Raw genomic sequence first — 20,341 nt, forward strand, 5'->3', positions numbered from 1 at the left:
TGGCCCTTTCGGCAGATAGTCCCAGAAAAGGACAGGTGCCCGAGAGGGCTCGGATGGGTGTGGCTGAGGCACATTATGAGTGAGAGGGGTCGAGGGAGGATGGAGTACCTCAGCTAGGCCACGTGACATCTGTAGCAGGAAGTAGGAACCAAGGGAAGGAGTGCTGGGCAAACACTCCAGTGCCCTGTGGGGCATTTCTTTTCCATGTGTGTCTGACAGGTTTTGGTAGGGCATAAAATCTGTTCAGCGACACTGGGCTGTGAATGTGTGTTTGTATAATCAGCCAATCAACAGATGCTTCCTGAGTGCCTGTGGTGAGCACAGGTACTGACTCATATCCAGGGGATGTGGTGATGGATGAAATACGCTATTGCTGTCAAGGAGCTTATACTTTGTTGGAGGAGTTAGAGGCTAAATAAGCCTAAGCATGCTGAGTGCTGTAAAGGAGAAATCTAGGGTCCCATGGGAGTATGGAACTGGGGTAGGGGAGCACCTGACAGCAGAGTGGGGGTAGCTGCTTCACAGAGCAGAGCATCTTGTGGGCCCCGTTGGCCTAGAGTCCTGCAGGCCATTGAAGGTGGCCATGGAAAATAAGTCCTAAAACACAACAATCCAGTAATAAGAATAAGACATTCTCATTCTCAGGCCTCAGGATCTGAGGAAACTTTGTTGACCATGAGACATAATCACAGGAATAAGTTGTGCACCATTTTGGGCCCAGGTCAAGAATTTAATAAATATTGATATAGGGAAAGTCTTTCGTCCATCTAGTACAGAACTTTTCACGATGGTCTCATCACCCTCTGACAGCATAGTAACCCACATTCTATGGCATGTCATCAGAGAAGAGAAACTAGTACATTTTTAACCTTTACAAGCATTTTGGTGGAATATTTCCTTAGGAGACCCCGCTGATCTGATGTGGTGCATATTCAGCTGGTTAACTGAAAAGTAGTCCCCAGGTGGATAGATGCAGGTGCATTTGGGCACAGAGGGTATCCATCTTCCACAGCAGCCACCGACCAACTTCCAGTAAACACTATGATGACTGAGTTCATAAGAATGTGGTTTAAATATGGTAAAACAATCACAAACATGGTATAAAATATTCTAAGAAAGAGTATAGGCTATCATTCATTGGTACCCTATTTATTCCCAAAGGCATTCTCTAAAGGACAAAATGCACTATTGGATGCACATAGGAAAACTGGTCAAATCAAAGAGGGGGCTTTGGTTGGGGCACCTGTGTGGCTCAGTGGGTTAACCCTCTGCCTTTGGGCTCAGGTCATGATCTCAGGGTCCTGGGATCGAGCCCCACATCGGGCTCCCTGCTGTCTCTCTGCCTGCCTCTCTGACTACTTGTGATCTCTGTCAAATAAATCAATAAAATCTTAAAAAAAAAGGGGGGGGCTTTTGGGATACCTTCTCCAGAATCTCTGTGTAACTAGGTGCCTGGAGCTGAAAAATTCCATGTAAGGGACCCGTGTTTAAGTCCTCTCAGCAACTTTCTACCCAGATTGCGGAAATATGAGTGAAGCTTGAAGAATCCTGCATTATTTTCTTTTTCTGCAGACTTCAGTTTTATGTTCACAATGATTTTTACTTTTGTCTATTCAACTAGAATGGATGCTGAACTAGTTATAAATATATTTATATATATAATTATAAATTAATAAGTAATAGCTTAACATTCTAAAATGTGATAGTTGAAAAAGAATTTACAGTAGAGAGCTAGTCACAAAGGATATTGTAAAAGTTTTTATTTTTAAATGTTTTTTCTCCATTAACTACAGCTGACTTGGATGCCATCCCAAGTGCTAAAGTACGGGACCGCAAAATGGTAAGAAACCAGTTATGATTTCCCAAGCTAGTTTTTGGGGGATAAGAAATTTATAGGAATATGGTAAGTGAGTAAGCCAAATTTGAATATTGAGTTAAGAAAGAATTTAACTCTTGTCTCATCCCTGTAGTGTGGGTATTTAGAGATATATTAGTGGAATATGTAGAGAGAAAGCATATTGTTATACGAAGTATACTGTGGTTTTAAGACTTCAGAGCTAGGCTGTTCAAGTTGGTCTGTTTTTAGCCGTGTGACTTCAGGCAAGGTATTTAATCTAACTTAGTTTTAAACATGGTAAGTTTTGAGATGCCTGTTAGACAAACAGTTGGAACTGGCAAGTAGCAGACAGGTAAGGGAGTTCAGGGGAAAAGACTGAGGTTGGAAATAAATTGAATCTTCATACACACGAGTAACAGTAACAATATTATCGCATTTTCCGATTATAAAGGTAAGGCTCAGCTCAGCTGTTTTAGTAGCCCAGGGTTACCAGTTGGTAGCTGTTGGTGCTTCATTTGAAGTGATAATGATGTTGCTAATAGCTACCAGTTAGAGAGTGACCACCCTATCTGTGCTAGGTACTTGACATTTATTTCTCTCAAGTACACAAGATATGCATTCTTTGTGTGACGTAAGAAGAAACGGTGGGCCCGTGATCACGCAGTGGTAAGCTGCACAGCCCAGGCTTGAAACCAGGGTGGTCTTGAGAGCTCCTCCTTGTCCCCATACATCCCTATTCCTGAAATCTCTGCAGGTTGGTAGGTTTCTCTGTATGTGGCAGCCACATTTCTCAATGAAAAGATACTGAAATTTAACAGCTGGGATTTTGGTTAAAATCCCGGATTAGTAACACCATATTTTGCTGAGTAGTAACTCAGTAGAAACAGCTTATCATGGCTGTTACCAAGAAGCTAATAAATTTTGGGGTCCTCATCTCCCTAGAAACTGGATTGTATAGCAAACCCAAATGAAAAGTGGGGCAGGTTGTCATGGAGAAGATAGAGCTTACCTGGACTTGGATCACTTTTCAGATACATGAAGGACTCTGATGAGCAAGAGAGGCTGGGTGGTATGCAGTGCTAGGAACACCTGGTTCAGACCATTTGGTAAATATTAGAAGCTGTTCATGCCAAAAGCAAAAGTAGAATCAGTAGGTATTAAATTAAAAAGGAAAGTTAAATGCAATATATGGAAGAATTCAGTGATAATGCTGTGAATTCTGATAATGCTGTGTATTAGTGGAATACATTTAGAAATTAATGGATAGCTCTTCAGTGGAGTGTTCTAGCACATCCTAGAAATCTGCTGGGGAAGTGGTGGTGTGTGACTTTAGGCTCCTTCCAACATATAAGGAGATAGTATTCTCTGTGTGTAAATCTGTTAATCTCTTATTTGAGAGCTCATTATAAACACAATCCTAGTGGTATTTTCCCCCCTACTCTTATGTTCCCTCTGTATCTGTGCTATACCTTTGTGACAGCTGCTGTCACATAGGGCTGTCATTGTCTGAGGGCATAGCCCTCTCTCTCCCCCTTGAGATTACGATCCACTCCACAGCAGAAACTCTTACTCATCTTTGTCCTGGCATGGAGGAAATAATAGGAAGTACACTGTACAAATATACTAAAAGAATGAATAAATCTTGGCTATGGTTTAAAGACTTAATTTTTATTTATTTATTTTTTAAGATATTACTTATTTGTCAGATCGAGAGAGAGAGAGAGAGAACAAGTTGATGGAGGTGGCAGGCAGAGGGAGATGCAGACTCCCTGCTGAGCAAGGAGCCCCATGTGGGACACAGTCACAGGACCCTGGGATCATGACCTGAGCCAAAGGCAGATACTTAATCAACTAAGCCACCCAGACGTCCCAGTTTAAAGACTTTTAATGTTTAATTGCTTCATACTGTTTTCATCACAGTATTGTGACCCTTAGTAAAACGGGTCTTTCTTTATTGGGTACTGGAATGTGGTGTAGGAGGCAAGCAGCCGGTCCTACCTTTCTCCATTCATTTTTGCTAATTTTGGGGACAGTGTGGAGACTTGTGCGTCTCGGTACAAATTTGTTGTTTTTCCATACAGGACTAATAAAAATCACTAATATATGATGTTTCTTTTAGCCTAGAGAGGACTCCGATGATTTCTTGAAAACTTCATTATTGGAATCTGATAGTGCTTTTATTGGTGAGTATATTTCTTTTACCAATCTAGTTATTTAAATATTAAGCATTTATATTTCTTTTAAGTATATTTCTCCATACTTAACAAAATGAGCACTTCACTCTTTGTTTTGCAAGGTGATAAAAAGGGAATATTCTATTTTATTAACTTAATAATCATCAAATATTACTTACTCTGATTCTGAAAACTTTGTAACTAAAATGAACTTTAGAAGTCATAGGAAAGGTTCACACAAAAACCTGTACATGAATTTTCATAACAGCTTTACTATAATAGCCAAAACTGGAATCAGTCCAGATATCCTTCAATAGATGAACAGTTAAAGTATAGTACATCCATTCAATGGAATATTACTAAGAGATCAGTGGGTCAGGATCAAGGATATTTTATCAGTATCAGTATCCTGGGTGTGAGACTATTGCCTTCTTTTGCAAAACATTACCACTGGAGGGACCTGGCCAAGGTATGCAAAGGACCTCTTTGATTTCTTAAAACTGCATGTGAATCTTTCAATTTTAAAAAGTCATAAGGATATTCTTAGTTTTAAGGGAAAATAAATCTCACAGTACCTTTACGTATCTTCTTAAGTACTGTAATACACGTGTAATTATGTACTCTGATCATAAGCATTTCTGCTATCTTAGGGCCATCAGGGAATTAAATATCCTACATACTAGTTCTATTTCATGAGATGAAAATTCCAAACTAGCCTATACTTTTTCTTTTAGTGAGTGTTTCTTTCCCAGGGTGTCTCCAGGGTGTCATATTGTGGAGAGTGAGTACAGATAGAGAAACTGGGAGGAAGGAAATAGGATAGGGAGGTTGTCTATGGAGGCATCAGGGCAATGTGACCTGTTCCTGCCAAAAATGAAGACAGTTTGGGGCACTCGAGATGGTGTCTTGGACTATTTCGTTATACTAGACCAAAGATATAGCAATCTTTCTTCTTGATATCCCATGGTCATGATTGTTACCACTGTTCTAGTGAATGTGGGTAAGGCTTTTGTGTGTGTGTGATAACCTAGATGAGAAAGTTCTGAGGATCTAAATATGTAGCATGTTGACTACAGTTAACAGTACTGTACTGTAAACATGAAAGTTGCTATGAGAGTGGAGTTTTAATGTCCTCACCATAACAAGAACAATACCAAAATGGTAATTCTGTGAAGGAGGAAAAGGATGTGTTAACTAGCCTTCCTATAAAAAACATTTTGCAATATGTAATTGACCCTTGAATAACATGGGTTTGAACTGTGTGGATCCAATTATATGTGGATTTTTTCCCCGTAAATACAGTACTGGGGAAAGTGTATTTTCTCAGTAACATTTTCTCTTCTTTTATTGGAAGAATATATATATATTATATGTAACATATAAAGTATGTGTTAATTGTGTTATCAGTAAGGCTTCCAGTCAACAGTAAATTCTTTGAGGAGTCCAAAAGTATATGTGGCTTTTCAAACATGTAGGAACCCTGCGTTTTTCAAGGGTCAGCTACGTATGTAATATCAGATCATCACATTGTACACCTTAGACTTACACAGTGTTCTATGTTTGTAGTAAATTAAGCTGGAAAAAACACAAATTGACTATAGAAAAGAAATTCTATCAATAATAAGTTTCTAAAACAGAAAGCACCAGGTCCAGATAGCTTCACTGGTGGATTCTCCCAAACGTTTAGGGAAGAATTCTATCAATTCTCTACAACCTCTTCCAGAAAACAGAAGCAGAGGGACACATTCTGAGTGTCCGCATTACCCTAATACCAAAACCAGACAGAGAAGAGCACAAGAAAACTACATACCAGTACCTCTCATGAATATAGATGCAAAAATTCTCAGGAAAATATTAGCAAACTGAATTCAACAATGTGTGAAACACCACAACCAAGTGGAATTTATATCAGGTAGGCAAACTTGTTTACATTCAGTTAATATAATTAATCAAAATGTAATCATCCTATTAACAGGCAAAAGAAGAAAAATCACATGATCAGTATCAGTAGATGCAGAAAGGCACTGAACAAAATCCAACACCCATTCATGATAACTCAGCAAACTAGGGCTATAAGGGAGCATCCTCAACTTGATAGAGAACATCTACAGAAACCGTACAGCCCACATCATATTTAATGATGAGGAGATAGTAACTTTCCTGTAAAGACCAGGAAAAGGCAAAGAGGTCTCTTGTCACTGCTCCTCAACATCATTGTGGAAGTCCTAGCTGATGTGCCAAGTCAAGAAAAGGAGGAATACAGATTGGGAGGGAGAAATAATACTGTCTTTGTGCATAGATGCTATGATTGTAGGAAATCTGATGAATAAAAGAAATCCTGGTACTAATAAGTGGTTACAGCACTATTGCAGGATACCAGGTTAAAACACAGAAGTCAGTTGCTTTCCTAGATGTATCAGCAATGAACAAGTGGTCTCAGAAATTTAAAACTATCACTCACATTAGCACCCCCTAAAAAAGAAATGTGTAGATACAGATCTCCTACTGATTTTATTATGAAAAAAACTATCAAACACTTATGAAATATAACAGGTGATTTCATGTTAATGGATTGGGAAATGCAATATGGTTTAAGATACCAGTTCTTCCCAACTTGACCTATAAATTCAATACAATCCCAGTCAAACTGATTCTCAAGTTTATATGGAGAGGCAAAAGATCCAGAATAGCCAGCTCAGTATGTAAAGAGGACAAAGATGAAGACTGACACTTTAACTTTATAAGTTAACAGTAATCAAGTGGTGTGGTATTGGCAAAAGAATATACAAATAGATCAATTGAACAGAATAGAGTCTAGAAATAGAGCCAAACAAGTACATTCCATTGTGTTTTGACAAAAGAGCAAAGGCAGTGCAATGGACAAAAGATGGTCTTTTCAACAAATGGTGCTAGAACAACTGGACATCTACATGCAAGAAAAGGAATCTAGACACAGATCTTACGCCCTTCACCAGAAACAACTCAAAGTGGACCATAAACCCAAATGTAAAATGCAAAATTATATAACTCCTAGACGATAACAGAGGACAAACTTAGAACAACTTAGGGATGATGATGACATTTTAAATACAATACCAGAGGTGTAATCCATGAGAGAGATTGGATAAACCAGACTTCTTTAAAAACTTTTTAAACAGTGGCAAGAGAATGAGAAGACAAGCCAGAGACTAGGAGAAAATACTTGGTTAAAGACCCATCTGATAAAGGAATGTTAGCCAATATATACAAAGAACTCTTAAAACTCAACAATAAGGAACAATTCAATTAAAAGATGGGCAAAAGATGCAAACATATTTCACTAAGACCTACAGATGGCAAATAAGCATATGAAAATATGTCTTTAGGGAAATGTAAATTCATAACGAGATACCACTGTTAGAATGGCCAAGATCACAGGAACTCTCACTCAATGCTGGTGGGAATGTAAAATGGTACAGCCATTTGGGGAGACAGTTTAGAAGTTTCTTAAGAAACCAAAACATACTCTTAACAATCCTGCAGTCACACTACTTGATATGTACCCAAAGGAGTTAAAACTTATGTCCATACAAAAATCCACACAGAGATATTTACAGCAGTTTTATCAGTAATTTCCAAGACCTAGAAGCAACCAAGATGTCTTTCAGAAGGTGAATGGATAAATATACTGTGATAACCAGACAGTGCAATATTATTATTCTGTGCTGAAAAGGAATGAGCTACAAAACCATGGAAAGATACAGAGGATCCTTGAATGCATGTGTATGAAAGAAGCCAATCTGAACAGGCTACGTACTGTATGATTCCAACTATATGACCATCAGGAAAAGACAAAACTATAGAGGCAGCAAAGAGATCAGCAGATACAGAGGAAGGAATGGATAGGTGGTATACACAGGAGTTTTAGGGCAGTGAAGCTATTCTGTGGATATTGTCATACTGGATACATGTCCAAACCCATGCAATGTACACCACCAAGAGTAAAGCCTAATATAAACTACAGATGTTGGGTGATAATGTGTTAGTGCGGGTTCACTGATTTTAACAAACATACCACTCTGTTGATAGTGAGGTAAGCTATGAGTGTGCGGACAGGGGGTGTTTTCCACCCGGTTTTGGTCTTTTTTTTTTTTTTTTTAAAAGCAAGTGCATTAGTGGTTGGGTATATACAGAAATCACAAAACTTTATTTTTGGAGTTTTAGAAAACCACATCTCTTTCAGTAAAATGTAGTTATTGCTGCCTTTAAAAAAGCTGTACATTTTAAATATCAGAAATTTGAATATCACTTATAGGGCAAATGGTAGTATTGTATCAATATTAAATTTCCTGAATGTGATAATGAAATTGTAGGTATAATATAGGAGACAGTCCTTGTTCTTAGATAGTACATACTTCACTATGTGGAGATGAAGTGTCAACTTATTGGTTCACCATCAACACCATCACCCCCCATATAGAAATAAAGTATATGTGGCAAAATAAGAATGGTGATTTTAGGTATTTATTGTAACTTTCCTTTAGGTTTTTCAAAATAGTCTTTTAAAATAAAGAGTTGGAAAAATTCTAAATGTTATAAATGGATTACCTCCACGATCACTAGAGGTTGTGATCAAAAAGACTGACAATACCAAGTGTTGGTGTATGGGTTAACTAGAACCATCTTATATTGTAAATTGATAGAACCACTTCTTAAAATGGTTTGGCAGTTACTCAAAAGGCTAAACATAGAGTTAAACAGAATATCCAACAATTTAACTCCTAGGAATATACCCCAAAGAAATGAAAACATATGGCCACAAAGACATGTACATGAATGTTCGTAGCAAATTAGTAACTGTCAACTAGAAACAGTTCACAGGTCCATCACCGGGTGAATACACAGATAAAATGTGTATTCCACGAAAGTTACTGAGCTGTTTGTGTACATTTGTAGTAGCTGAATTTTATTATATGTAAATAATATCTTAAAGCTAGTAAAAAAGAAAGTATTGGTTTAGCATGGAGTAAAAAGATTTGAAATGGTGGATGTTTAAGGCTTCTCCTTTGTGTGGTCTTCCTAGGTGCTTATGGTGAGACATATCCTGCCATTGAAGATGACATCCTCCCTTCACAGTCCCAGGTGCCCTCTGCAAGGGAGCGCAGGAGGAACAAACAGAAAGGACTGGACTTTGTATGTATGAAGTATCTTTTTCTTTTTTCCCTTTTCAGTTTAGGAGAGGTCTGGGTTCTGACCCATGCTAAATTGGTTTGGTCCACAAGAGACTCGTTTTAAGCCCAAAGACATCCCCAGATTGAAAGTGAGGGGGTGGAAAACCATCTATCATGCTAATAGACATCAAAAGAAAGCTGGGTTAGCAATTCTTACATCAGACAAGTTAGATTTTTTTTTTTTTTTTTTTTTTTTTGAGAGCGAGAATGAGAGAGAGAGAGTGACAGAATATACTAGCAGGAGGAAGGGACAGAGGGAGAAGCAAGCTCCCCGCTCAGCAGAGAGCCCGATGTGGGACTCGAACCCAGAAGACTGGGATCATGACCTGAGCTGAAGGTAGATGCTTAAATGACTGAGCCATCCATGCACCCTGAGACAAATTAGATTTTAAACCAAAGACTGTAATACAGGATGAGGAAGGACACTATATCTAATTATAATTAAAGTGTTTATTCAACAAGATCATCTAATAGTTGTAAATATTTATGCCCCTAACATGGGAGCAGCCAAAAATACAAGCCAATTAATAACTAAATCAAAGAAACACATCAATAATAGTAGGGGACTTTAACACCCCAGGAACTGAATTGGACAGATCATTGAAGCAGAAGATCAACAGGAAAACAAGGGCTTTGAATGACACACTAGACCGGATGGACATCACAGATATATTCAGAGCATTCCATCCTAAAGCAACAGAATATACATTCTTCTCCAGTGCACATGGAACATTCTCCAGAAGAGAGCACATCCTGGGTCTCAAATCAGGTCTCAACCGGTACCAAAAGATTGGGATCATTCCCTATATATTTTCAGACCACGATGTTTTGAAACTAGAACTCAGCCACAAGAGGAAAGTTGGAAAGAACTCAAATACATGGAGGCTAAAGAGCATCATATTAAAGAATGAATGGGTCAACCAGGAAATTAAAGAAGAATTTTAAAAATTCATGGAAACAAATGACAAAAACACAACTGTTCAGAATCTTTGGGCTGTAGCAAAGGGGGTTCTAAGGGGGAAGGATATAGCAATATGAGCCTTTCTCAAGAAATAAGAAAGGTTTCAAATACACAACCTGACCTTATACCTAAAGGAGCTGGTAAAGGAGAACAAATACAGCCTAAACCCAGCAGGAGAAGAGAATAAATAAAGGTTAGAGCAGAAATCAACAAAACAGAAACCAAAGGAACAGTAGAATGGACCAAGGAAACTAGGAGCTGGTTCTTTGAAAGAATTATTAAGATCACTAAGCCCCTAGCCAGACTTATCGAAAAGAAAACAGACAGGACCCAAATAAGTAAAATCATGAATAAAAGAGGAGAGATCATGACCAATACCAAAGAAAGTTTTAAGAACATATTATGAGCAACTATATGCTAACAAATGAGGCAATCTGGAAGAAATGGATGCATTCCTAGGGACTTATAAACTACCAAAACTGAATCACAAAGAAGAGAAAACCTGAACAGACCCATAACCAGCAAGGAAATTGAATCAGTAATCAAAAATCTCCCAACAAAGACTCCAGGGCTAGATGACTTCCCAGCGGGATTTCTACCAAATATTTAAAGAAGAATTAATACCTGTTCTTCTGAAGCTGTTTCAAAAAATAGAAATGGAAGGAAAACTTCCGGACTTTTTCTATGAAGCCAGGATTACCTTGATCCCAAAACCAGACAAAGACCCCACCAAAAAGGAGAATTACAGACCAAGATCCCTGATGAACATGGATGCCAAAATTCTCACCAAGGTACTAGCCAATAGGATCCAAAGGTACAATTGAAAGACCCTATGCAGTAGGCTTCAAACAGTACAGTAAAAGGATTATTCACCACAACCAAGTCTATATATAATTAATTTTATATATATATATATATATATAACATTTTATATATATATATATATAATTCAGCCATCAAAAAAAGAAATCTTGCCATTTGCAGGACGTAGAGGGTATTATGCTAAGTGAAATAAGTCAGAGAAAGACAATTACCATATGATCTCACTCATGTGGAATTTAAGAAACAAAAGAGAGGATCATAGGGGAAGAGAGAGAAAAAAAACCCAGACAAATCATAAGTGACTGTTAATCATAGGAAACAGAGTGCTGATGATTGCTGGAGTGGGGATGGGTGGAGGGACAGGGTTAACGGAGATGGACATTAAGGAGGGCATGTGATGATATAATGAGCACAGGGTATTATGTAAGACTGATGAATTCCAGGCCTGTACCTCTGAAACCAGTAGTATGTTACATATTAATTGAATTTAAATTTTAAAAATGTTTGAAAGTAAGTAAAAATAAAAAAAATATATTGGGGTGGTCCAGTAATGAGTGAGCACTTGCTGTGGATAGAGGGGACTGTAGGCTCCACCACCAAATAGTTCCCTAACCTTAGGTAGGTCACTGAACTCTGGTACCTTGGCTTCTCTGAGGTAGTGTTTTCCTATCTCCAGATGTGGCTATAAGCCTAGCAGTCCCTGGCACAGAATGTTCATTCCACACCCTAATCTTCCTCCTCCTCTGTTGCAGAATATTTGGATTTCAGAAAGTACAAGAAGCAACTGATAAACGTTTTTTGCAAAGTCTGCTTTGTCCTCTTAGACACCTAAGCCTACTATATAGTATTTTGTTCAGATAACCTGTCCAAGGTCACGTTCTATAGGAAGGCTGATATTCAACCTATATTCTTTTCATAGAATGTGTGTAAATTTTTTAATTATTTATTTATTTGACAGGCAGAGATCACAAGTAGGCAGAGAGGCAGGCAGAGAGAGAGAGGAAGGGAAGCAGGCTCCCTGCTGAGCAGAGAGCCCGATGTGGGGCTCGATCCCAGGACCCTGGGATCATGACCTGAGCCGAAGGCAGAGGCTTTAACCCACTGAGCCACCCAGGTGTCCCTGTGTAAATGTTTTTATAGTATAACCAGTAAAAAGCCCTAGTGACACTGTGTACTTTGTTGACTAGATAACTTTGGGCAAATTCTTAAACTGTGTGTTGTCCTATATATGTGACATGGAGATACAGTTAGATAATATATATGAACCATTAGCACTGAATCAGGTCCACAAAGGATAAATGCTGTTATTAGCATTATTACATGTGTAGCTTTAGTAGGTGGAAGTAACTTATTTCCCCAGCAGCCATCAGTCTACTTTCTGTCTCCATAGCATTGCCTTTTCTGGATACACAGACATGAGATACAGTCAAGTTTTAGCATGTCAGTACTTGCCTCCTTTTTATCGCTGAATAATAGTCCTTTGAATGGGTGTTCCACATTCAGTTTATCCATTCAACACTTGATGGACATTTGGATTGTTTATACTTTTGTGTACAAGTTTTCTGATGATTTTCATTTCTGTTGCATGCATACCTAGCAATAGAATTGTTGCATTATAGAAGTAACTATGGTCAACATTTTGAGGAACTGCCAGACTGGTTTCCAAAGTGGCTACACCATTTTATACTTCCACTAGCAATAGATGAAGGTTCCGGTTTCTGTATCATGGCTACACTTGTTACTGTCTATTTTATTATAGTTATTATAGTCATCCTAGGCAGTGTGAAGTAGTGCCTCATTGTGGGTTTTTCATTTCCCTAATGATGTTCAGTATCTTCTTTTAAGATGTCTGCAAATCCTTTGCCCATTTTCTAATCAGGCTATTATTGATTTGTCAGTTATGTATTTGAGATACAAGTCCCTTATTACAGGTATGATTTGCATAGTTTTCTCTCATTTTGTGGGTTGTCTTTTACATTGATGGAGTCCAACTTACCAATATTCTGTTTTATCACTTGAGCTTTTGGGGTCTAATCATCAGAAACCATTACCTAACCCAGTTACTTGTGTTTTCTTCTAAGGAGGTCAGTGATCTACTCTGAGTTGATTTTTGCAATTGATGTGAGGTGTAGGGATCCAAATTCATTCTTTTGCATTGTGGACAATCCAGTTGTTCCAGTAACATGTTGTTGAAAAGGCTCTTTTTTTCCCTAGTGAATTTTGTTGGCCTTTTTGTCCATAAATGTAAGGGTTTGTTCCTGGACTCTATTCCATTGATCTGTAGGTCTCTCTTTAAGCCACTACCACCCTGAATTGATTACTGTAGCTTCATGGATTCTTAGCCCCTGTTGTTTCACTTTTTTTACCTTTTGGGTCCTAAAATTTCCCATCTTCACCCAGCCTGGCAGCATTTACATATTATCATCACGGATGCTGTATCTTTACCTGAGCCTGCATGAATAAACACTAGAACTTAAATGGAAATCTGTAGCATTTATATTCTTCTTTATTCCTTACACTATATATTTATCAGGAGCAAGAATATTTTTAGGTTCACTGATTGAGGTCAATGATTGTTTCAAAAATTCTCTTTTCTAATTACAGGATAACAGTCATCCTAATATGCCACCAGATGGTCTCTCTTTAAAATCTGTGTCCAGTATAAATATTGATCAGCTTAGGATGAAAAATGAGGAACGGATGCGAAAACTGAATGAATTTCAGAATAAACCGATTAATACAGGTAAATGGCCAGTCTTAAGGGACTACAGCACATTCTGTAAGAACTCAAACCTGTTTACAAGGAAGTTTTCCCTGTTGGCTGGGGGACGATGCAATGAATTTTGAAATCCCTTTGAGTTGTAAGGCCTAAAACCACAGACACTATCCGGGAAAACCTGGATTCCAGATCAATTTTGCATCACATTCTACCAGAGAGGGTATGCTTTTTGAGTGGATTTTTTTTTTTTTTTCTTTTTAAAGATTTTGTCAGAGCACAAGCAGGGGAAACAGCAGGCAGAGGGAGCAGCAGACTCCCTGATGAGCAAGGACCTTGATGGCAGGACTTGATCCCAGGACCCTGGGACCATGACCTGAGCTGAATGAAGGCAGACGCTTAACCCACTGAGCCACCCAGGCGTCACTTGAGTGGATTCTAAACCGATGAAATTTTTATTACATATATCCAGACTCTCTTTGCTTTCAGCAGGGAAAATGCTGGTTAGTATCAGCATCTCACTCCCCTTACCGAAGTGAGGAATTATTAGAAACTAATTTGACAACTTCGAGGTCTTTAGAGAACACATCTATTATAAATTTACAGTACTACGAACAAATTTTTAAACTTTTTTGCTTGGCTTTCAATGCCATAGACAAAGCAAAGCAGCCCCAGGTTGATGTTTCTTTTTAGAACAGAAGCCAAAGTTTAGTGTTTTCCTTAGGGCTTCATGGTCTCTCATCGTTTGGGTGACCAGCAGGATGATTCCTTAGGCAGCTAGTGAACCCCTCAGTACTAGTTTTAGTGAACAGTACAGTGGTCTTCTGGGACAATTCCCTTTAGTCTGTGAGGCTACATACAATAATCCTAATAGCAGTCTTCCTATCTTTAACACTTCATTTAAATTTAAAACTATACTCCTATAATCTCTAGCAGTCAGGGTACCGTATGTTCGGGTGGCAGTTCCATATCAAATGCCAGCACATATGGTAAACTGATGGAGCAGTACTTTTCATATTGTACCTGAAAAAATGTGGACCAGTGGGAAAACAGTTCTTTAACTCTGCACTGAGGATTGCCTATTCTTAAATTTCTTTTAGAACCAGTAAGGGTGATTAATATTTAACAGGGATATATTTAAATTGAGAAAAGCAGAGCATTTAAAGTACCTCTTAGAGGTTTTCAGCTTCTAAACTTCTTTTTAACGTTGTCCTTTCAAACAGGAACTTTTTGGTACGATGTGGAGTGACTGCTTATAAATTGACTGCACATATCCCTTTGCTGGGCTAATCCTTCACAGACCGGGAGATGTTTAAAAAAAAAAAATGACATCACAGGGTAGGAAGACAGATTTTCCTAGTATATCTAATAAGTAAAATACAGAGATAGTTGAGTATATTCAATTAAAGAATGAAACTTAAGGACCTACCTTTTAATGGAGTAGACAACCTCTTAGATTAGGTACAAGAATGGATGTAATTTCATCTCCTGTCTACCTGTCTAGTGCTTTCCTAAAAGGATTTCCTCTCCTTAGAGCGTCGGTAACAGGTTTGGAGTTTCTAAAACTTTGCTGAATTTAAAAGTTTTGTAAGGTTGCATACACTTCTGCAGTCAGCTTAACGTTTATCGCCCTCTACTTTGCTGTCTTTGGAATCCCTGTGGGTGTTGGCACCACGGAGTCACCTATTCACTTGACCGTTTTCTTCCTAACTCTAAATGAGGGACCTGGACAAAAGACTACTTTGTAGAACATAATCCTGTGGAGAAATGCAGGGCTGGAATGGCTTAAATTACAGGAAGGAGATCTGTGTGCATTTCACCTCCTTGCCACCAGTGTTACCTGAGTCATGTCCCTCTTGCCTCCTTTAGACGATGAGAGTTCACTGGTTGACCCCGATGACATGAAGCATGTGGGGGATGATGGATCAAACTCTGTAGCCACTGAGCCCTGGCTCCGCCCAGGCACCTCAGAAACGCTGAAACGGTTCATGGCCGAGCAGCTGAACCAGGAGGAGCAGCAAGTTCCTGGAAAACCAGGCACTTACAGTTGGCAGGGCCTGTCTACAGCCCATGGTTAAAATAAATCTGTACTGGACCCAGCAGTGCCTTTTAAGGTGAAAGGAATGTCAAATCAGAACCTTTAATAATACGTGTGCTACTTTGGGCCCTGTTACTTACACAAGTATCATCTGTAAATAAGGTGTTTTTCCCCCATGATGATGTATAATAAAGATGTATATATTCTGTACATAAATAAAAGGCAATGATTAATTTATATAATGTAGAATTATACAGAATTATTTTTGCATAATTTTGCCATAAATTGGGGGGGTAATGAACTCTTGGAATCAACTACCATATGTGCATTATTTTAAATTCTGCTTGTCAGTAAGATAAGGTGAATAAAACAAGTGTCTTAACAATACTGTAAAACCTGAATATGCTTGTATGTACATTTGCCATTGGTAACGCTATTCAAAATAATTCATTTAATAAATACATTGGTTGTAGCTGAGTATTTCAGTTGCTAGGTAATGAATCAAATGTGCTAGTTATTTCCATGTCTTTTATAGCTACTCATTCAGTATAAATGATGGGGTAGTCATAACTGATTTTATTCCCATAAGCCATACACTAAATACATCTTTTTGCCTCTGTTTATGCAAATGAAGGCATTATGTTTACTAATTTGTATGACTTAACAACTACTCAATAGAAATTATTTTTTATTATCAATGTCAATTTCTTATTTTAACTGGAATTGAGGTTTCTAGACAAGGTGTTTTAGAAGTTGAAGACAGGACCACCCAGGGTCCAAGGACAGAGACTAGAATTGTTGCTGTGCCACCACGGACCCTTGGATAAGTGAGTCAAGTCTTCCTAATCACTCCATAACTGGTACCTTTAAAAAAGTAAAGATTAAATCAAAACCTGGGAAATAATTCATTGGTCTTTAGCATTATGATGGCTGAGAACACCCCCAGGCACTCCTTCTTGTACATTTCCACTAATGGAACTAATGGCAGACAGTGTAGACAAGTTTACTACAAGTGTGAAATTTCTCCATTTTGAATTTTAGCTATGCATATTTTATACTCTGTTTTGTAACCTAATCATTGTTCTTTTACGTGAAGATTTTTCCTCTTATATCTTCATTTGAAAGTATCACGAAAGCCTCTGTCTCCTGTAGGGAGGGTCCTAAAACTATACCACAAAATAACAAACCACCAGGTCATTTGAAACACTTCCCATCAGATAGATTGGAAGGTCATGGTGGTTCCCAGCTACGAAGGTAGGTGACTCCCAGCTCTATCTAGCATCCAGCTGGGCTTGCATGGGGCTGTCTTGGGGGTAGTAAATATGGTATACCTATAAATGCATTGTTCAGTAACTCATCTAAGGTATGAGAGCAAAGACTGAACACTTCTATTTTTAAACACAATCATTATCTTGATGTTCCATTTTTTGTTCAATGCCATAGTATCACACAACTCCTAGGACACACAATGCCCCCCTGACAAACTGCCCCAAAAGCGACTTCAGCTCTCTTAGCATTCACACAGTGTAGCCTTATTTTGGGTTATATAATTTTAATTATGAATAACCTATGGCTGAGAAAACATGACCCTAATGCCAAAAGCTGAAAAATACCAGAACTAAAGAACACTGAATTTGTAGTTCTGGCCAAGAATATTCCTAAATTGTTCAGCTTTTAACAAAGAATCAATGAAACATGGGGCTGTAGATTACACAGGTTTTGATTGCACTGATGAAATAATCCAAAAACTTTATTGACCTATAACCTGATTAGAATATGCCAGATGAGAATCAATATTGTACAGAAAGTTGTACAGTATTTTTTACATAGAAAACTTTACATCTGTACCATATACATTTTATCCATCTGAAAAAATTTTCTACATCCACTGTTAATACGGAATGCTTGACAATCTTGTCTTTTTTTAACCATCAGAGCACAATTCACAGTATGAATACATTTCCAGTAAATCTAACTCCCCCAACCATGCCAGATTTGTTATTTTAACATATTCAACATTAAATTCTGTACATAGAGTAAAATCTACATCAAGCCCCGCCACCCAAAAGAAAAAAGAAAGTGACAGCAACCTAGATTCATTTTGCAGTGATTCAAGTTTCGGTCCACGAAGGATCAACTCTATTTTAATGGCTCATCTTTAGAAGCCCTAAGAGAAGTATATTACAGGTAGTTAGGTCAGTAGGAGTATTTTCTACTTTTTTTTTGTTGTTGGTCATGACAAGTGTCCGCCACAACAGCTTTCTGGGCATGTTAAACCCTCAAATTTTTCACCCCCCACAAAAAAGGGCAAAACCAAAACCCCCACAAAATAAAAAAGACAAAAAGTTCAACCCAAATGTTTAGTGCATTTGACAAAATATTATAGGTATTTAGCAAATGAATAAGAAAATAAAGAAATTAAAATAAAACAGTGCAGGAAGAACTATATAATGTTTAAGATTTTTATATTACAGACCTGCATCTCTGTACATTTTTCACAGAAGGATGATTACCAGTATCTCAGATAGCCTGAGTGTGCAAAAATCTTCAGAGTAAGAATACCATAGTTGCTAAATATCTTTACCATGAATAATTTCTTCTCCCTCCCACCCCCCAATTATAAACATTTTATCCTTCAAAATACAGCTCTCCTGAGTTGTACTTCCTGCAGAAGTTCAGATCTTTACATCTATAGTTCTTTGGGTAAAGTTTTACTTCCACACCTGCCGAAAATATATGGGGCTCTCCCTGCTGCCAAGGACAGGGGAGGACACATGAACACAAGCGGACACTGTGGAAACAGGCTTCCTGCTCAACATGAGCCCAACATGACAAACAGAATCCACGACTACTAAGTAGGGACTGGAGCGTTGCAAGTTTGAGTTACAGTTCTAAGCATCTTTACTGGTAACCCTCAAACACTGCAATTCAGAGAAACCGTTTTTCAGGTAGGAAACCTCAGCTCCAAGGTCCTTTTAAAGAGCGGAGGGATGTAAACGCCAACAGAAAAATACCGAGTTGCCATCATTGCTTATTTATTCCAAGTTCCTGTTCGGGTGGTTGTGATATCTGAAAAACTACTCCAATTCGCAGAAAAAATCTTCTAAGAACAGCACGAAGTTCAGGAATCAAATCAAATTGCATAATTTCACATAAGAGAGGGTAGTAGAATGAAGCATGAGCTTTAAACTGGGGAGAGAGGGAAAGAAATTGCTCCATTAGCAGTGCTTGCATTCCAAACCACAGTAGCTCAAATGCCTTCAGTTAAACTCCTTCAGGGGCCCGCACTGATCAATGAAGACAGAGGAAAGGCATCTGCGTAAAGCAGGGACCGTATTGATTATGGAACTGAAGAAGGGGTATTCAGAAGATTCACTCAAACGCTATTCAATTACCTACCCTTATTTTGAAAAACATTTCCCATTATATTTCCTTCACAAACTTATGACAAACTTTTAGTATCACTGCTTTTCCTGGGTAATAAGCGTAAGTAAGAAAACAAGCAGGAACCACAGTTGAGGCTTTTTTTTAAATAAGCTATCGGTTACTGAAATCTTGTTTCTTGAAGAAAATTTGAATTTTTATGGAAAATTCTACCTAGTACTGTGATATAAAATTGCAATCTCCAGGCAGAGATCAGACTTTCCACATTTATAGTTTAACTGATGTACTGTGGTCGTCTTTGCTGGAGTTCCTCAATCTCCTGAATACAAGTTGCCTGCCTGTTTTCTCTCTGCTGCTCTCCACACCCAATGAGGGACTAGAAAGCAGTATGATCGATGGTGGCACAGAAGCCCGTGGTGGAACCAGACAGACTGGGGTCTGGAGGCCTTCCTGGCCACACAGCTGCTGATGCCTTAGGTCACTTCTCCAAGCTTTATCCAGCCCAGGAGTCAGAGGTAAATGCATGTAGACCAGAGCACATGACTTGGGATGAACATCTGTTCAACACCGAGTGACACCCATCTTGACCCCAATCTCAGGCTACCTCACTAGGCACTTTTAAACCAATTCAGGGATCACAGCAACTGGTTTCCAAGTATATGAGCTACAAGTTGCTGTATTTTTTAAAAAGGGAAATGCGTATTTTAAAAAATATGAATGTATGTATTTAGTTGCGTATGTTGTTGTGTATATTTAGTTGTATGTATTTAGTTGCGTATTTTTAAATTGATCATCATTTCTACTGCTTTCAAATCTTTTTTTTTTTTTTAAAGATTTATTTGTCAGAGAGAGAGGGAGAGCGAGCGAGCACAGGCAGACAGAATGGCAGGCAGAGGCAGAGGGAGAAGCAGGCTCCCAGCCAAGCAAGGAGCCCTATGTGGGACTCGATCCCAGGACGCTGGGATCATGACCTGAGCCGAAGGCAGCTGCTTAACCAACTGAGCCACCCAAGCGTCCCTGCTTTCAAATTCTTAAATGAGTTTATGGCCCATTCACTAGGGCCCCTGTGTTACATGGAACTGATAAATATGCCAAAGGAGTGGCTGAAGCCTGGAGCACAGGCCTCAGACCCAGAAACAGCATTGGTGAGGACAAAGTATAGGGCCAGAGGTTGGGCAGGATGGCAGTTTTCAAAATGA

At 38.5% G+C, this 20,341-nt stretch overlaps 2 protein-coding genes across 14 annotated transcripts in view; one reads left to right on the forward strand and one right to left on the reverse strand.

Annotated features, from left to right (window-relative positions):
• CSPP1 (centrosome and spindle pole associated protein 1) overlaps window positions 1-16,434 on the forward strand; it is a 156,045-nt gene extending 139,611 nt beyond the window's left edge. For 10 of the 13 annotated variants that reach the window (XM_032847880.1, XM_032847888.1, XM_032847892.1 and 7 more), the window contains 5 exons: window positions 1,794-1,840; window positions 3,957-4,020; window positions 9,074-9,183; window positions 13,609-13,747; window positions 15,590-15,798. In XM_032847880.1, coding sequence (XP_032703771.1) covers window positions 1,794-1,840; window positions 3,957-4,020; window positions 9,074-9,183; window positions 13,609-13,747; window positions 15,590-15,798 — 569 coding nt within the window. Of the gene's footprint in view, window positions 1-1,793; window positions 1,841-3,956; window positions 4,021-9,073; window positions 9,184-11,756; window positions 11,811-13,608; window positions 13,748-15,589 lie in introns of those variants that run through there. The other 3 variants (XM_032847884.1, XM_032847893.1, XM_032847891.1) reach the window with 2 other exon arrangements.
• Window positions 16,435-17,462: 1,028 nt separating this feature from the next.
• Window positions 17,463-20,341, reverse strand: part of ARFGEF1 (ADP ribosylation factor guanine nucleotide exchange factor 1) — a 144,854-nt gene continuing 141,975 nt past the window's right edge. Inside the window, exon 39 of the mRNA XM_032847874.1 lies at window positions 17,463-18,947. Within this exon, the coding sequence (XP_032703765.1) occupies window positions 18,783-18,947 (165 nt within the window). The 3' untranslated portion in view covers window positions 17,463-18,782. The remainder of the gene's footprint in view (window positions 18,948-20,341) is intronic.

The sequence above is a fragment of the Lontra canadensis genome, unplaced genomic scaffold (genome assembly GCF_010015895.1).
Source record: "Lontra canadensis isolate GAN:19392208 unplaced genomic scaffold, GSC_riverotter_1.0 scaffold195, whole genome shotgun sequence".
Classification (NCBI taxonomy): domain Eukaryota; kingdom Metazoa; phylum Chordata; class Mammalia; order Carnivora; family Mustelidae; genus Lontra; species Lontra canadensis.